Source organism: Nelumbo lutea, chromosome 2 (genome assembly GCF_056320005.1).
Source record: "Nelumbo lutea isolate HS-2025 chromosome 2, American lotus-T2T, whole genome shotgun sequence".
NCBI lineage: Eukaryota > Viridiplantae > Streptophyta > Magnoliopsida > Proteales > Nelumbonaceae > Nelumbo > Nelumbo lutea.
Genome location: NC_142685.1, coordinates 27,152,729 through 27,166,108, shown reverse-complemented (window position 1 = coordinate 27,166,108; position 13,380 = coordinate 27,152,729). Strand labels below are relative to the sequence as shown.

Here is a 13,380-nt window from a genome sequence, read left to right as displayed (position 1 = left end):
GAATAAAAAAGTTATATAGGCTCTCAGTTTGGAAAGACTTCAAATACAACTATGTACAGGCAAATACATACAAAATACAAAATTTTGCACTTTACATTATCTGTATTTGTACTCATTCCAAGCCGAGCCATAATAAAACATCCAAGGTTCTAATCAACCCAACCAACTTCAGCTTCAGCTATTAAGGAGCTCACAATAACCTATTTAAAAATCTGTTCTCTGAACAACAAAGCAATAAGTCATTCATGTGAGTCCCCTAAACTGGTTACCAAACCGCCCGTTAATTTATTTCCTATTTCCTATTCTGTTTGTACTAGTTTCTCAATGATAGGACCAAGTAATAGCACATGTCCCAACTAACAAAGTAGGCACTCATGACACCACTAAAATCACAGAATAGGCGTAATCCATCCATCACCTGACAGAAAATTTACTAGCTTACTGCAACAATTACTCATAAATTGTTGGAGATGCCAAAAGGCATGCAGTTCTCGACGATAACCAAGTAAACAACCAATGTGACAGGAGAATTCCAAGGATCAAATCTTAACTTACTGTGTCTTTCAGAACAAATTTTGTTGTCAGTAGTTTATACAATCAAACTAGTATGAAAAACGAACAAAAATTAATTAGTCTACTGTAGAGCTAAAACAGCTTCCAAAATTATTGATTGATACACTCTAAAACATATATTGAATGGGGGGAGTTATCTTAAATCGTTTGATTCACTTCAAACCACGACCGTGACCATGTCCAACAAACATGGTCAATAAAATGCCTACTCCCCCAAAAATCATTATGGATGATTGTCATTACGGCTCCCAAGAAATATAATCTAACCCTTTACTTCACATAATAAAAACTCCTATGGAAACTGTCGAAGGCTGCCCAGTTGCCAAAACCAGCCTCCAATTCAATTTAAAGAGGAAATTAGTCAAAGATCTACTCCAGTTGGAACACTACAATCCAACGGTTTTCTCCATCTTCTGGATTTGGTTAAGGAATATCCATGTCATCTGCAGAAGCATCAACCCAACCAATCAAAAACCGAAAGAAAAAGATAATACGAAACCATGATGACTTAGGGTCTGAAAAAAAAGACACTTTTAAATAACAAAAAAAAAAAAAAGAGAAAGAAATTTTTAGATGCATACCATGACATGAGGAGCAATCCTAACGCAATAGACAGGGAATCCAGTATAGAATTTAAAGGGACCTCCTGATTTCAAAGTTTTCATGGCACAGTCCAAAGAACCCGTGTATGGATATTTTCCATTGGCATCAGGTTGCATTTTTTGTATTTGAGTTTTAACATAGTCAAATGGTAAACTGCATGCTGAAGCAAAAAATCCTGAAACTACACTTGCTCCTGCAAAATGCGAAAGATGCAACTAATATTGAAGCTTTACAAGTCTACAAGAACAATATGTTAATCAGAATGGTCAGAGTTATTTTTTTCTTTTGTGAATATGGTCAGAGTAAACTGTTGCAAGAACATACAGAATTACAGATTACAAGCTTTGTAAGTTCAGTATGACAGAAAATGGTAGACAAAATTCTCTCCCATTTAGACTGTTGGGTAAAGCAATAATTAGGAATGACATAGCAACCATTGCTAAAACATATTTATTGAATTTCAATAAAAACATAGACATCGAACACAGGTAACGGTTATTGTATAAACAAAAGGTTGAAGAAATTTATCTACACAATAACTCGGTTATTCGGAAAAACATATATTTCACTAATTTCAATATCAACTTTTATCAGTCAACAACTACCTATAAACAAGGTGGTGGTTGTTAGTAAAAAACAAATTTTAAAAATAACAACCTACAGGCCTTATTTAATTATGCCAATTACACAGTCATGAGGTCTGGCAAAAGTTTTAGTGCCTGCTGCCAACCTGACGCAAGCAACCCTCCTTTATCCAGGCTTGGGACAGCAGTGCATGGACAAGCTCACACTGGGGGAGTTTTGAGTATGTCAATTACATTGAATAGCAATTTTACACAAATAAATAATGTAATAATTAATTATAGTGTTAAAATTCAATGTTAATTAAGGGATTTATTGTTTATATATACAATTATATGCTTAAACCTTGAAGTCAATACTAAGCACATAGAGCACCTGGACCCTAATACTGTTAGTACCTAATAGTAACTATTTGTAGGCAATAGATCTCTCCTTAGACAAGCTTTAACTACATTTCTACTATACATGCATAGTTACACATACACCTGTGAAACACACAAAGAAAAAAGAGTCACACATACATGTGAAGACTAATTTGTAAAAGTGAGAAGATTATGTAAAGACCAATCAACGCTGATCCCAACTATCCAGATCTTGGGAAGAGTGAATGGGATGAGATTTTTTTTTGATAATTATGGATGGGATGAGATTTTACTATAGCAACAAGCAATGGAATCCTTAAAATAGAAGCCTATGCGATGCTTATAATTTTTTTGATACATATGATGCTTATAATTATTCACTTAGAAAAGGCCAAGTGCATATATGAAAAATAGAAGCAGTTTGCATGCCATACAAAATATGTAAATTAAATTCTTTTATTTTTTTTCTCTTTCTTCTGAAGGCAAAAGAAAAACATGTAGAAGCATATGGAAGGGGGTGGCTTAGGTTTTCTTGATGGTTGTTGTTTAATTCATAGCATGAGGGGACAAACCCAGATCAAGAATGATATCTAAAATACATCCACCAGCATCTCCCTTTACAGTGCCTCCATTCCAGGCCTGGAAATTCTAAGTTAAAGCATCTCTTAATGTTTCATTGGGCTCAATTTACCATTTGCACTTGGGAGGTGAACCAAAACAAAAGAATGGCATTCCCTATCATGGATGACACATTGGAGCAGTTTTTGGAACATAAAATTTCAAGAGTTTAGCAGCATACCATGCTGGAAAGTTCTGGCTAGTGGATTAGATTTGCCTTCATTGAAGGATAGAAGCTAACTTAATAACTTTAATTAGAAAGCAACACAGTTTAAGAGCTAGAGTGGGATCCACTCCATTGTACATATAATAAACTCATCATCTAGGTGGGCACCTAGGCGACAAGCCAGCCCCCTGTTGCCTACTTGAAAACTGTGCTTTGCTTTTAAGAGTAGATGTTCATTGTTTTTTTTTTTTTTAATTTTATTTTCATCAATGAGTAGATATGTGTTGTCCATGATACATAGTGGTTGTTATGTGTTTTACCACATTCATCTATACTTCAGAAATATCATTATATGCATGAATTTAGCAAAAGAGCAAAACAAGTGATTAAAAAAGAGGTATTCGTATAAAAAGAATATAAAATATGTAGTTACAATTAAAAATATTTTAGAAGAATATATTTCAGTTAAAAAAGACAAGATATTCAAAAAAGTACCTACTGTAACAACACAGTTCATTTACAGGAGTATGAGGCTATTTTTGACAATTCAGTGAATCACATGGAACGAATGTAGGCAAAAACTAAATGGACAAAACACAGAGGTAGAGAAGCTTTTACAGCTATACAAAACACTAGACATAGCCTTGGAGACATCATCAAGAATGTGAAGATCAAGGTGGCTCATTGGGCCAAAACGCTAGAGATCTTCCAATGTTATATGATGGATGATAATTTTTTTTGCTAATAAAATAAAACTTATTAAAAGAAAATTAGAGAATACAATAAAGGTGACAAGAAGTCACCCGAGAAAGAAAGGGAAAAACCCTACACCCACCACAGCCAAACACCAAAACTAGAAAGACAAACCCAAATTGAAAACAAACAACCAAACCCAAATTGCCTGCCCTCTCCACAAAGATGAACAACCAAACCAACTTCACAAGACTTCAAAACCCTAATGAATGCCGAAACCCAAGCTTGCTCAGTTACACATCAGTTCTATTGACTTGACTGTGACCCACCTTGCTCCTCTTTGTAAACCTTCTTAGCTTCCTTCACTTTCTTACTAGGCCCGATACCAAATAGGTCGGCCCTTTTTAATCTTGTAAGAACTTTCGAAACTTGAACAGTTCAATGATTATTTTTACTTGTGAATTTAATTGTGTTAAGAAACTTTTCAAAAGCCTGCAAATACCTAGGCTTAGCAATAACCCTTTCCAACTCCAATACCACATTGATGACAGGTGGCATCTACTCCTATGACTAGAGCAGTGCAATCATGTCCATGGCTTCTCCCAAGTCCAAACATGATAAAACTGAACTTTGATGGGTGTAGCTTGAGGAATCTAGGTTTCTTAGGGATAGGGGGACTATGTAGAAATTGTGAAGGGAATATCATTACTTTATTTTCTAGCCCAACAGGGTGTTAAAGTCATTTTTTTATTATTCAAATAATTTGTATTAAGTGGGCTAGCTCGTCTACTAGCCAAATCATTAAAATTATAAAAAAGTATCCCATATGGGAGTTCCCCCTCTTAAGTGGGGAGTTCTCTCTCTTTAAGTGGGGAATTCCCTCTCCTTAAGTGGGAGGGACAGGTGTCCTTCACCTAGGAAAAGGGGGTAGTTACATAACCACCTCACTCCCTATTTAAGCTCCTTAAGGGGAAGCTACATACACACAGAGAGACTCTTCGGAGAAAATTTTCACAAGAGATTCTTAAGAAAAGCAAAGATAAGGAGAGAAGAAAAGAGAAGTGCTCAAGAGAAGGCAAGGAAGGAAAAGTCTCACTAATACAGGTAGAGAAAAGGAAAGTCCTCTCTGTACTTCCTATTTATGTCTTCTGCTATGTATCCTTCTTTCTCTCCCTTTTGTTATTAATTTTGAGAAAGGAAAAAGAGGGAAATAAACCATCTACAACCAGGTGCCTTTACTTGGTTGATTATGGTCCCCCTTTCAAGACAAAGTTAGGGATTAAACCATCTACAGTCTAATTCTCGAAGACTGATTATGGTTCCCTTCAAATGAAAATGAAGAATATGAGGGAATGAACCATCTACAACCAGGTGCCTCTACTTGGTTGATTATGGTCCCTCTTTCAAGACAAAGTTAGGGAGTAAACCATCTACAGTCTAAATCTCAAAGGCTGATTATGGTTCCCTTAAAATGAAAATGAAGAACGAAGGGACGAAAATTGTCTACAATCAAATATTCAATTTGATTGACTACGGTTCCCTTTTTGTATGCAAAATTCCAAGAAGTAAGGCTGTCTACAATCAGAGTTTCATCTGATTGGCTACAACTTATTATGAAGAAAGGAGTGAGAAGGAAATTTTCTTTGTATTAAAGAAAAGAGAAATGTATTGCTGTATAGTTTCTCAATTGTATTTTCTTCTTCTTTCTTCTCATTCTTGTACGCCTGATGTAAAAGAAAAGCAAATGAAAAGTTCTTTTTTAAGTATCCTATTGTTCTTTTCTTTTGTTCTATGCGTTCATTTCTCCAAGTCAGAACCAAAAGGTGTTCTCTACTTTTTTGTGGGGATGTAATTAAGGGGAACAATCCGTATGATTCCCTGAATGGGCCTTACCCAAAATAATAAAAACTCAATCACTTGATTGAGTGAATTATGTTGCATGAGAATTGATTAAAATTTTCACACCAACACAGGGATACATGATTCCACTTGGGCCGAAATATTAGCTGTTCTACATGGACTATGGATGGCGAAATCAATGAATTACAAGGATATTTTGATTGAAGGGCACTCGCATGTGATCATTGGATAGCTCAAAAACAATGAAGTTGGTTCCTGTAAATATAGATATACATTGAGGGAGATTGCACAGCTGGCTATAGAAGTGAGGGCAGAACTGCAGAATATAGATGGACTTGGATTTGGCAAACACTGTAGCTGATTGGCTGGCAAAACAGGGAGTTAATTAGGTACCTAACTTGCAATCCTACCATCATCATTCTGTGTGCTAGTAGTCTTGTAAGATTTATCGCTGTTTTTGTGTGTGGTAATGCCCTTGCTTCTACTATCTCATCTCTTTTGTTGCTTTAGTTGAATTTTCATGTTACTAAAAAAAAAAAAAACTAGTAGCTTCTTCTGTAAAACACTTCAAGACCTATGCTTAAACTAAATTTGAATAAAATAGAGTAAGCTATGCAATGGACTAGTGGGTTACACAAAAAAATCCTTCAAGGACGCTTGTTACTTCAGAATCCAAATAAGTCACGGAAGACATGCAATTATGCAATATAAATCAAATTCAGTACAACAGAAAAACAAAAAATAAATTAGTCATGGAAGCCCTGCAATATAAATCTGGAAAATTAGGAAATCACAATTTTTCCCAAAAATCAAGTTCAGTTCAACATGTGAAACTCATGAAAATTGCAATCGGGATAAGGCATTATCTTGATTGGAAGAATGCAAAATAGTTTTGTTAGTAACATGGATATGGTCAAACCATCTTACCGACAACTGTACTAGCTTCACCAAAACCAAGGGAATCCTTGAAAAACTCCACACTTTGATCGTATGAAGCAAGCATGCCCATATTCAATGCCATTGCTCTCACAACAGTAGGACCTGCACCTTTCCAGAGTGCCAGAACCCCTTCATCTGCAACAATACGGTAGAGTGCATGGAATGCATTTGTGTAATTTCGCCGCTGTGCAGCAGGCAAGGTGGCATCAGCCTGCATACGTATGAGTGCTAAATCTGCTGGACTACCAACACAAGCTCCAATGGCTCCAGCTGTCAGCCCACAAAGAGCTTTCTGGTAAAGTGGTAGTGGCTTCCCATCATTGGCAGCAACTGCTTTGTTTGTCAAAGCCCTGCATGATGCAAGGAAAATAGTTCCTTGAGGAATAAGAACATGATTAGTGTCATTTCCAGTGTTTTGAATAAGATACTCGTTTTGTGGGATGTGCATTACCAACCCCACCCGAACATGACTAGGCATGCCTTTGGCAGGCCAAGGCCAAGGTTCAAAGTATCGAAACTATACGCTTATATCGAGCGCATTGTATCGTATATTTTTCTCAATGATATACCTGTTTTAAGGTATTTCTAAAACTCTTTTTTAATAATTTAATGACATAAAAATGGACCCCTGTGAAATTTTGAAAAAAAAAGAAGCACAAGGTTCAAAGTATTGTTTTTTTATAGGTAGGTTCAAAGCATCATTACACCCCTTCTGGTGTATTAGGGTTTGAACCTTGCCAAGGCTCACAGTAAAGCCCTGCTTTCTGGGGTGCACCTCACCTGGTTTGTTATGTTTTGATGAGTTAGCCTGGTTTGTTTCCTAGTCAAGCATCAGTTTTTTCTTCCAAAAAAGATTAGTATTGCTTTCACAAAAGTTCTCTCCTGAAACAATAAGAGTCTTCATAATAATGTACTAAGAGGCCTCATACATGATTCAGCTCTCACCTGAAATCATTTTAGAGTTCAGAGACTTAGTAAAACTTCTAAAAAATTAAAACCCATGTATAGACCTGACCATGCAGAAACAAATTCCTACCAAGAGAATGTCCATGGAGTTTGCTCTTTGCATGGACATGTTTCTCACTGATCCATTGCCTCCCATAATCCAGGAAAGCAGTAAACCATGGATACTCACATGGAATCTGCATGCCATTGGTCACATCTTGCTAAAATCCACCAATCTGCCACTATAGCATGCTTTTGCATTACATTAGGTGGTAGAGATGGGGAGACCGAGTTATCACTTAAGGTTAGTTACAGTTTTTGAAGATCTTTTCCTTCCTCACTTCCAAGGAAGATCCTCAGCTCCCATAACTTGAGTCTTCTGAGAAATTTCACAACCCAGCAGGCTACTTGAAAATTTGGATAACTCAACATTGAAACTTGGACTATTTTTATAGGTAAAATACTAAAACTATTTTGAAACAAGACAACAAGAAATGTGTGTGTCGTGGTGGGGTTGAGAAAGCCGAAAAGAGATCTGTGCACATTGTATCCCTTTAATTGGGAAAAACTAAACTAACCTGAATGATCCCAGACGTGCTGTTGTGTATGTAGCTTGTCTGAGCAACCCAGCTGACAATCCCTGTTCAAGAACATTGTAATATGAATGAAAATAAAAGGGAAAATGGACAGAACCATATATGGAAATTTCTTTGAAACAAGGGAGGGGGGGGGGGGGGGAGAGGGCGAGAGAGAGTTCAGAACCCAAATGGTTTCAGAAAGCTTAGAGCAATGATTTAGTGATCAGAAAAAAGCAAGTTCCAAGTAAACATGAAATAACTGTTTTCTTGGAGCTTGGGCATAAGCTTATAAAGCTTATCACTACAAAATCATGATTTATCCTACTAAGCAGTTGGGAGCAAGAAATCTACTAAGGCAAATTATGCAATCTGATCAGATGTACTGCACAAAAATATTAGTCTATTGACAATCAAAATACCAAGGGAACAACTGAACAAGCAATTGTTGCAACACACACACACACACACACACACACACACACACACACAAAGAAAAGGAGCAAATGAACAACTTACCAAGTAAAAAACAAGATACTAATTATTAAAAAGACAAGAAAAAAAGGAAGTACATTATTTACCGCTAAAACAATAATCCAATAAAAGCATCCTCTTGAATTCAGCAATTCGGCTAATGTTTAATCTTTAGTGTATCAAGCTATAGTGTATATAATACCACTCTGTAGATTCTGAAAGAGAGTCTCAATAAAACAACACTTTCTCCAATCTCATCTCTTCTAAGTTTTAACTCTTACCTACATTTTAGACCTGATTTTCAGTTTTTCCAGAAACGAATTCAATTACATACACACACACACAAAAAAAAAGGTGTATCTATGCAATACTGTAGTATAGTTTTTGCCCTACTTCGAGTGCACTTCAATCTACCAGTTCTAACATCATAGTTCTGAATCAAGTAGAAAACTTTGGTTCCGACGCATCTTGTGATGCAAAAGTATTAGATCGAGTATCTAATTCCTTTATAACAAATAAATCAATAGAAAAAATGAGAAACACAACTCAAATTTTCATCACTGCATAGAACCGAACCTTGTAAAAGGTTCCGATACCCTCGTTCTGGATCATATTCCTCGTCACCTGAACTGCTGATCCCTGACCAAGTTGAATCCTTACCTATAAAACATGAAAAACATAAGCGGAACATCATAAAGTGCCCTGCAACAAACATCATACTGATAAACCCTTCCACTTATTCCGGCGAAAGGAGAATTAGAAAAGATTCATAATTCATTAGCCAGAATCTCAGATCCTCCTAGAAAAGGAACTCCATTATCAAAAGAATCCTAATATGTGAGCACTCAACAAGGAAACAAACTCGAACAGTAAGGAAAGCATTTATATTCGAAAGAAACAGAGAAACCCCTGGCCAGAAAGAATTGTAGGTACACCTTGATCATGTCCACCGGTTGGATGACACAGGTGGCAAGCATTCCCGATGCTCCGCCATTAACGAATGGCTTCACGGTAGGCCAGAGAGCACTAGATTTGGACTTTTCTCCCATCGTTTCGACGTAGGGAGAGAGTGGCGGGCAGAACTCCGCTGGCACTACCGCACTAGGGACTAGGGAGGGAGCTTTTGTGTGGCTGAAGAGAATAAAGAATAAAGAAGGCCACAAATAGAAAAGCGAACCCGCCTTCCAAATATGAAGGAAAGAGAGTACTTAGTCTTTCCCCAAGCCCAACTGCCCAAGTTCAATCATTGTCTTTGCCCTAGTTGGGCTATAAAATTACGAATCAAAACTATGAGATTGAAATGACGGAAATGCCCTTTCCAGTTTTATTTTCAGGGTAAATATAAAAAACCTCCCTTCATGTTTCTGACAATTATAAAAAACTCCTATAAGAGGTTGTCATCACAAAAGTATGTAGATTCGGTTGACCTAAGACTAAACCCGGGTCAAACCGGTCTACTTTAGCAATAATAAATCAAAGTTCAAGCATCAATTACTCCAACACAAGTTAAAATACTCTAGAATTGGAAATGAACATTCTAGAAATAAAGGCACATTTTAAATAAATGGACAAGAAATGTTCTAGAATAATAATTAATAGGAAAATTCTAAAAAGTTAGATTAATCACATGTTTTAAATGTCTAAAAAGAACCTTCCAGAACGAGAGGGCAAAAATGGAAAAAAGAAGCTTCTAAAATATGCACCCAAAACTTATAGATAAATGCTTTCCATCCATTTCAAAGGACCCTAGAACCACTTTTACTTCATCACCTTGATATTAACCCATTTTTTCTCTTTCTTCTTCATCCATATTAGTCTTTTTTTCCATCTTCCTATTCCTATGCAACCATCCAACAATTTCTCTCTTTTATCACCAGAATTCTAACTCCATCGAACTACATTGGTCTGGTCCCTCGTTAGAGGGTATATAAGAAGCCACTTGTAGGGGTCCATCCACTACCTTTTCTTCCCTTCATGTTCCCCTTTCTGGTCTTACAACTTGAGCCAGTTACTTAGATTTCAGAGTATAGACCACAACTTGTCCATCCACTACCCTTTCTGGTCTTACAACTTATGCCTATTCATACATATGAGAATTACTAAAATACCCCAAAAGAATTTTTAATTTTTATCTAAAAAAGTTTCTTGGATCAAATTGAAAATAATGAAATAATTTTACTTTGTAAATTCATCATCTAGAACGAAGTCTAGAAGGGCAAATCTGACATTTTAATTATGTAGAAAGATGTTCTAACAAGTAACAAGTAGTAAGGGCAAATTTTCAAGTCTCCATTACTTGAACAATGACCAAATGGAGGATACTATAGGTTTCTTCAAAAATCAAAACTATAGGGATAGGGAGGCTTTTATTAAATTGAAACCTTACGAGAGGTTTTTATGATTTTCAACAACCCCAGGGAGGTTTTTATATTTTACCCTTATATTTAAGAAATTATAATAAATCTGCAATGTCATTGCCAATCTTGCCAAGAAAGAAGAGAACAGATCTCCTACCCACAAAATCTTCCCACAAGGACATTATTGAAAATATGAAAATCTCTATTGTCATTTATGTGGACATGTTTCCAATACACTGAAGTAGTGTTTTGGAAAGAGTTTGTGGGTGAGAGATCCCTGATGCTGAGTGCAGGAGGACATGATAATGGAAGAACTTTCACCATTCACCAATCAAAACTCCTTGAATTTTGATGATTATATCATTTGATTGGTTGTCACTTTTTTTCTTGATACCTATTGATCGGTTATAAATTTTTCTGATATAATGTCTTTTTGGTAACCGTTTATGGTTCATTTTTTGAACCATGATATGATATGTGAATAACATTGATGTATGAGACGCACCATATATAACTGCCATGTCACGGTTAATTATGTGGCAAGCCATGCTTGCTAGTATTTGAGGAAGCTATAAAAACAAAAGGACATTTACGTGGTGACTCATGGTTCTGAAAAAATGGTGGTATAAACGTATGGTTTCAAAACCATATCAATCCCTTTCTTGGAAAATGACAATATGCTACTTTTTAATCACACAATGCAAAATTGCAAATGTTGGTAGTTTCAAAATCATTAATAGGTAGGGTTGTCAACGGTTTTCGAAAATCCAATTTCGAATTCGATATTCGATATAATCGAATCGAATTTAGATAATTCGAATATTTAATCAGTCGAATTCGGATATCCTATTTTTATCGAATAATTAATCGGATTCGAATTCAGATATGACCTGATTTGATTCAATAAATATCCGAATATAAAATATTTTATATAATTTATATATAACAATTAAGTTATATAAATAATTTGTATATTTATATATTTATATCAATAAAATATTTATTTTATATATTTATTAATTATGTAAAATAATTAATTCATCAAATTTGAATCGAATCGGATATTCAAATATTTAATCGGATTTGAATTCAGATATTAATTTTTAATATCCATTGGATATCGAATTGAATTCGGATATTGCTTGATCCGATTTGAATTCAATCCGTTTACACCCGGTCATAAAAAAAAAGTAAAATTTGATTATAAATGCCAAGCTTATATTGTTACCTTCTATTTGCACATGTGAATAGCATGTACCCTTATGCTATTAGCATTTAAAATGCTGATTGTTTTTGTGAACCAGATGAAAGTAGCGAAGCTAAGACCTCTAGAAGGTAGTAGTGTAGGGGGGGGGAGAGAAAAAAAAAAAGAGGGAGTAGGGAAGATAGAGAAGAGAGAGAAAGGAGTGAAAATTATTAAATTAAAAGAAGAAATAAAGATAAGAGAGAGAATAAAAATTGAGATGATGGTGATATACATAACTTCTTTCATGTAATTCATCTACGTCTTGTTATAGATCAGCTACATGAGTCCTGTTTCCTTAATTCTGTTTAATGTTATATTTATTGTTAAATTATTCGTACTTAAATTATTTTTTACTATTTGTATTGATGTACTTTTTGGTCAATCCCTTCTACTTTAACTTCTTTTATGTAATTATTGACCCAAATCGACTGTAACCTGACCATTTTATTTGATTCAATGGATCAGTAAACCTATATTCAAGCCAAGCCGAATCTTAAAATGGATGCGTTTGGGTGGGTTGCAGGCGGATGGGTTAGATGGGTCAACCCTTTCATGTGGGTTGGATCTGAAACTGCCACCCCTAGACTGACCAGTTAACTTTATTGACAAATTTTTGTATTCCCTCTTTTCCTTGCACGTGTGTACTCTAGATGGTAACAATGGAGTCTCAGCTCACGAAATCCCCAATCAGTTGGACTTTCAGAGTTCGGAGCTAAATTAGCCGATTAAGTCCATAGGGTGGGACTAATTTGGAAGGGCTATTGGACTTCAACCTCTAATTGCATCCCAGAAAGACAGAGAAATCTTCTGCCAACGAAACATATTCCAACTCTCTACCAACTTCATTTGACACAGTACATCTCACCATGAGACTGTGATTCATCATTTATGAGATGTCCCGCATAAGGCAGGTGATCCCGCTCCTGAATTGGCATTAATTTCAAGCTAATACCTATCCCAACTGTACTTTGGGCCTAAATATTCTAACCCTGGGCTGAACGTTATTTTCCTTAAAATCTATCATTCTAATAAAATCACATCTGTGCCTCACAAACGCCCCAATACACTGTTGCAAATGTGAATTCTATTCAAGTCATCCCCAGCCTAGTTCATAACGCCAATGCCAATACTCCCCCCAACTCATCACTTGCATTACGGAAAGTAATGAAAATCGAAGTTTGGGAATTGGGAAGTTAAATCGCGAAACCATGAATCTTCAATAAAATGAATTTGCAGAGTACACCGTCATTAAAAAAAGATGCAGGGGAATTAGATTTTGTCCAAATTCACACTGTCCTCACAGCCCTTCCAGCCATGCATTGAAAATATCTTCCCATGAATAAAATCATACAAGTACAGAGATGTTTTCAATGCACGGTTGCAAAGG

The 13,380-nt window shown here is 35.8% G+C and overlaps 1 protein-coding gene across 1 annotated transcript; it reads right to left on the bottom strand.

The window, feature by feature from the left end:
• Positions 1-519: 519 nt before the first annotated feature.
• LOC148869410 (mitochondrial dicarboxylate/tricarboxylate transporter DTC) lies at positions 520-9,635 on the bottom strand. The gene is made up of 6 exons (XM_088974108.1): positions 9,326-9,635; positions 8,967-9,050; positions 7,920-7,981; positions 6,385-6,746; positions 1,155-1,369; positions 520-1,016 (listed from the first exon to the last, which is right to left on the bottom strand). The coding sequence occupies exons 1-6, from the start codon at positions 9,437-9,439 to the stop codon at positions 960-962; spliced, it is 894 nt and encodes a 297-aa protein (XP_088830234.1). The 5' UTR covers positions 9,440-9,635; the 3' UTR covers positions 520-959.
• Between the last annotated feature and the right edge of the window lie 3,745 nt (positions 9,636-13,380).

Bases quoted from the DNA above. Each gene is read 5' to 3' on its own strand.
- LOC148869410 (XM_088974108.1), bottom strand. From the start codon at position 9,439: ATGGGAGAAAAGTCCAAATCTAGTGCTCTCTGGCCTACCGTGAAGCCA. The intron at 6,747-7,919 runs GTTAGTTTAGTT...TGCATCATGCAG, and splicing joins GCACGTCTGGGATCATTCAG to GGCTTTGACAAACAAAGCAG. The intron at 1,370-6,384 runs GTAAGATGGTTT...CGCATTTTGCAG, and splicing joins TGAAGCTAGTACAGTTGTCG to GAGCAAGTGTAGTTTCAGGA.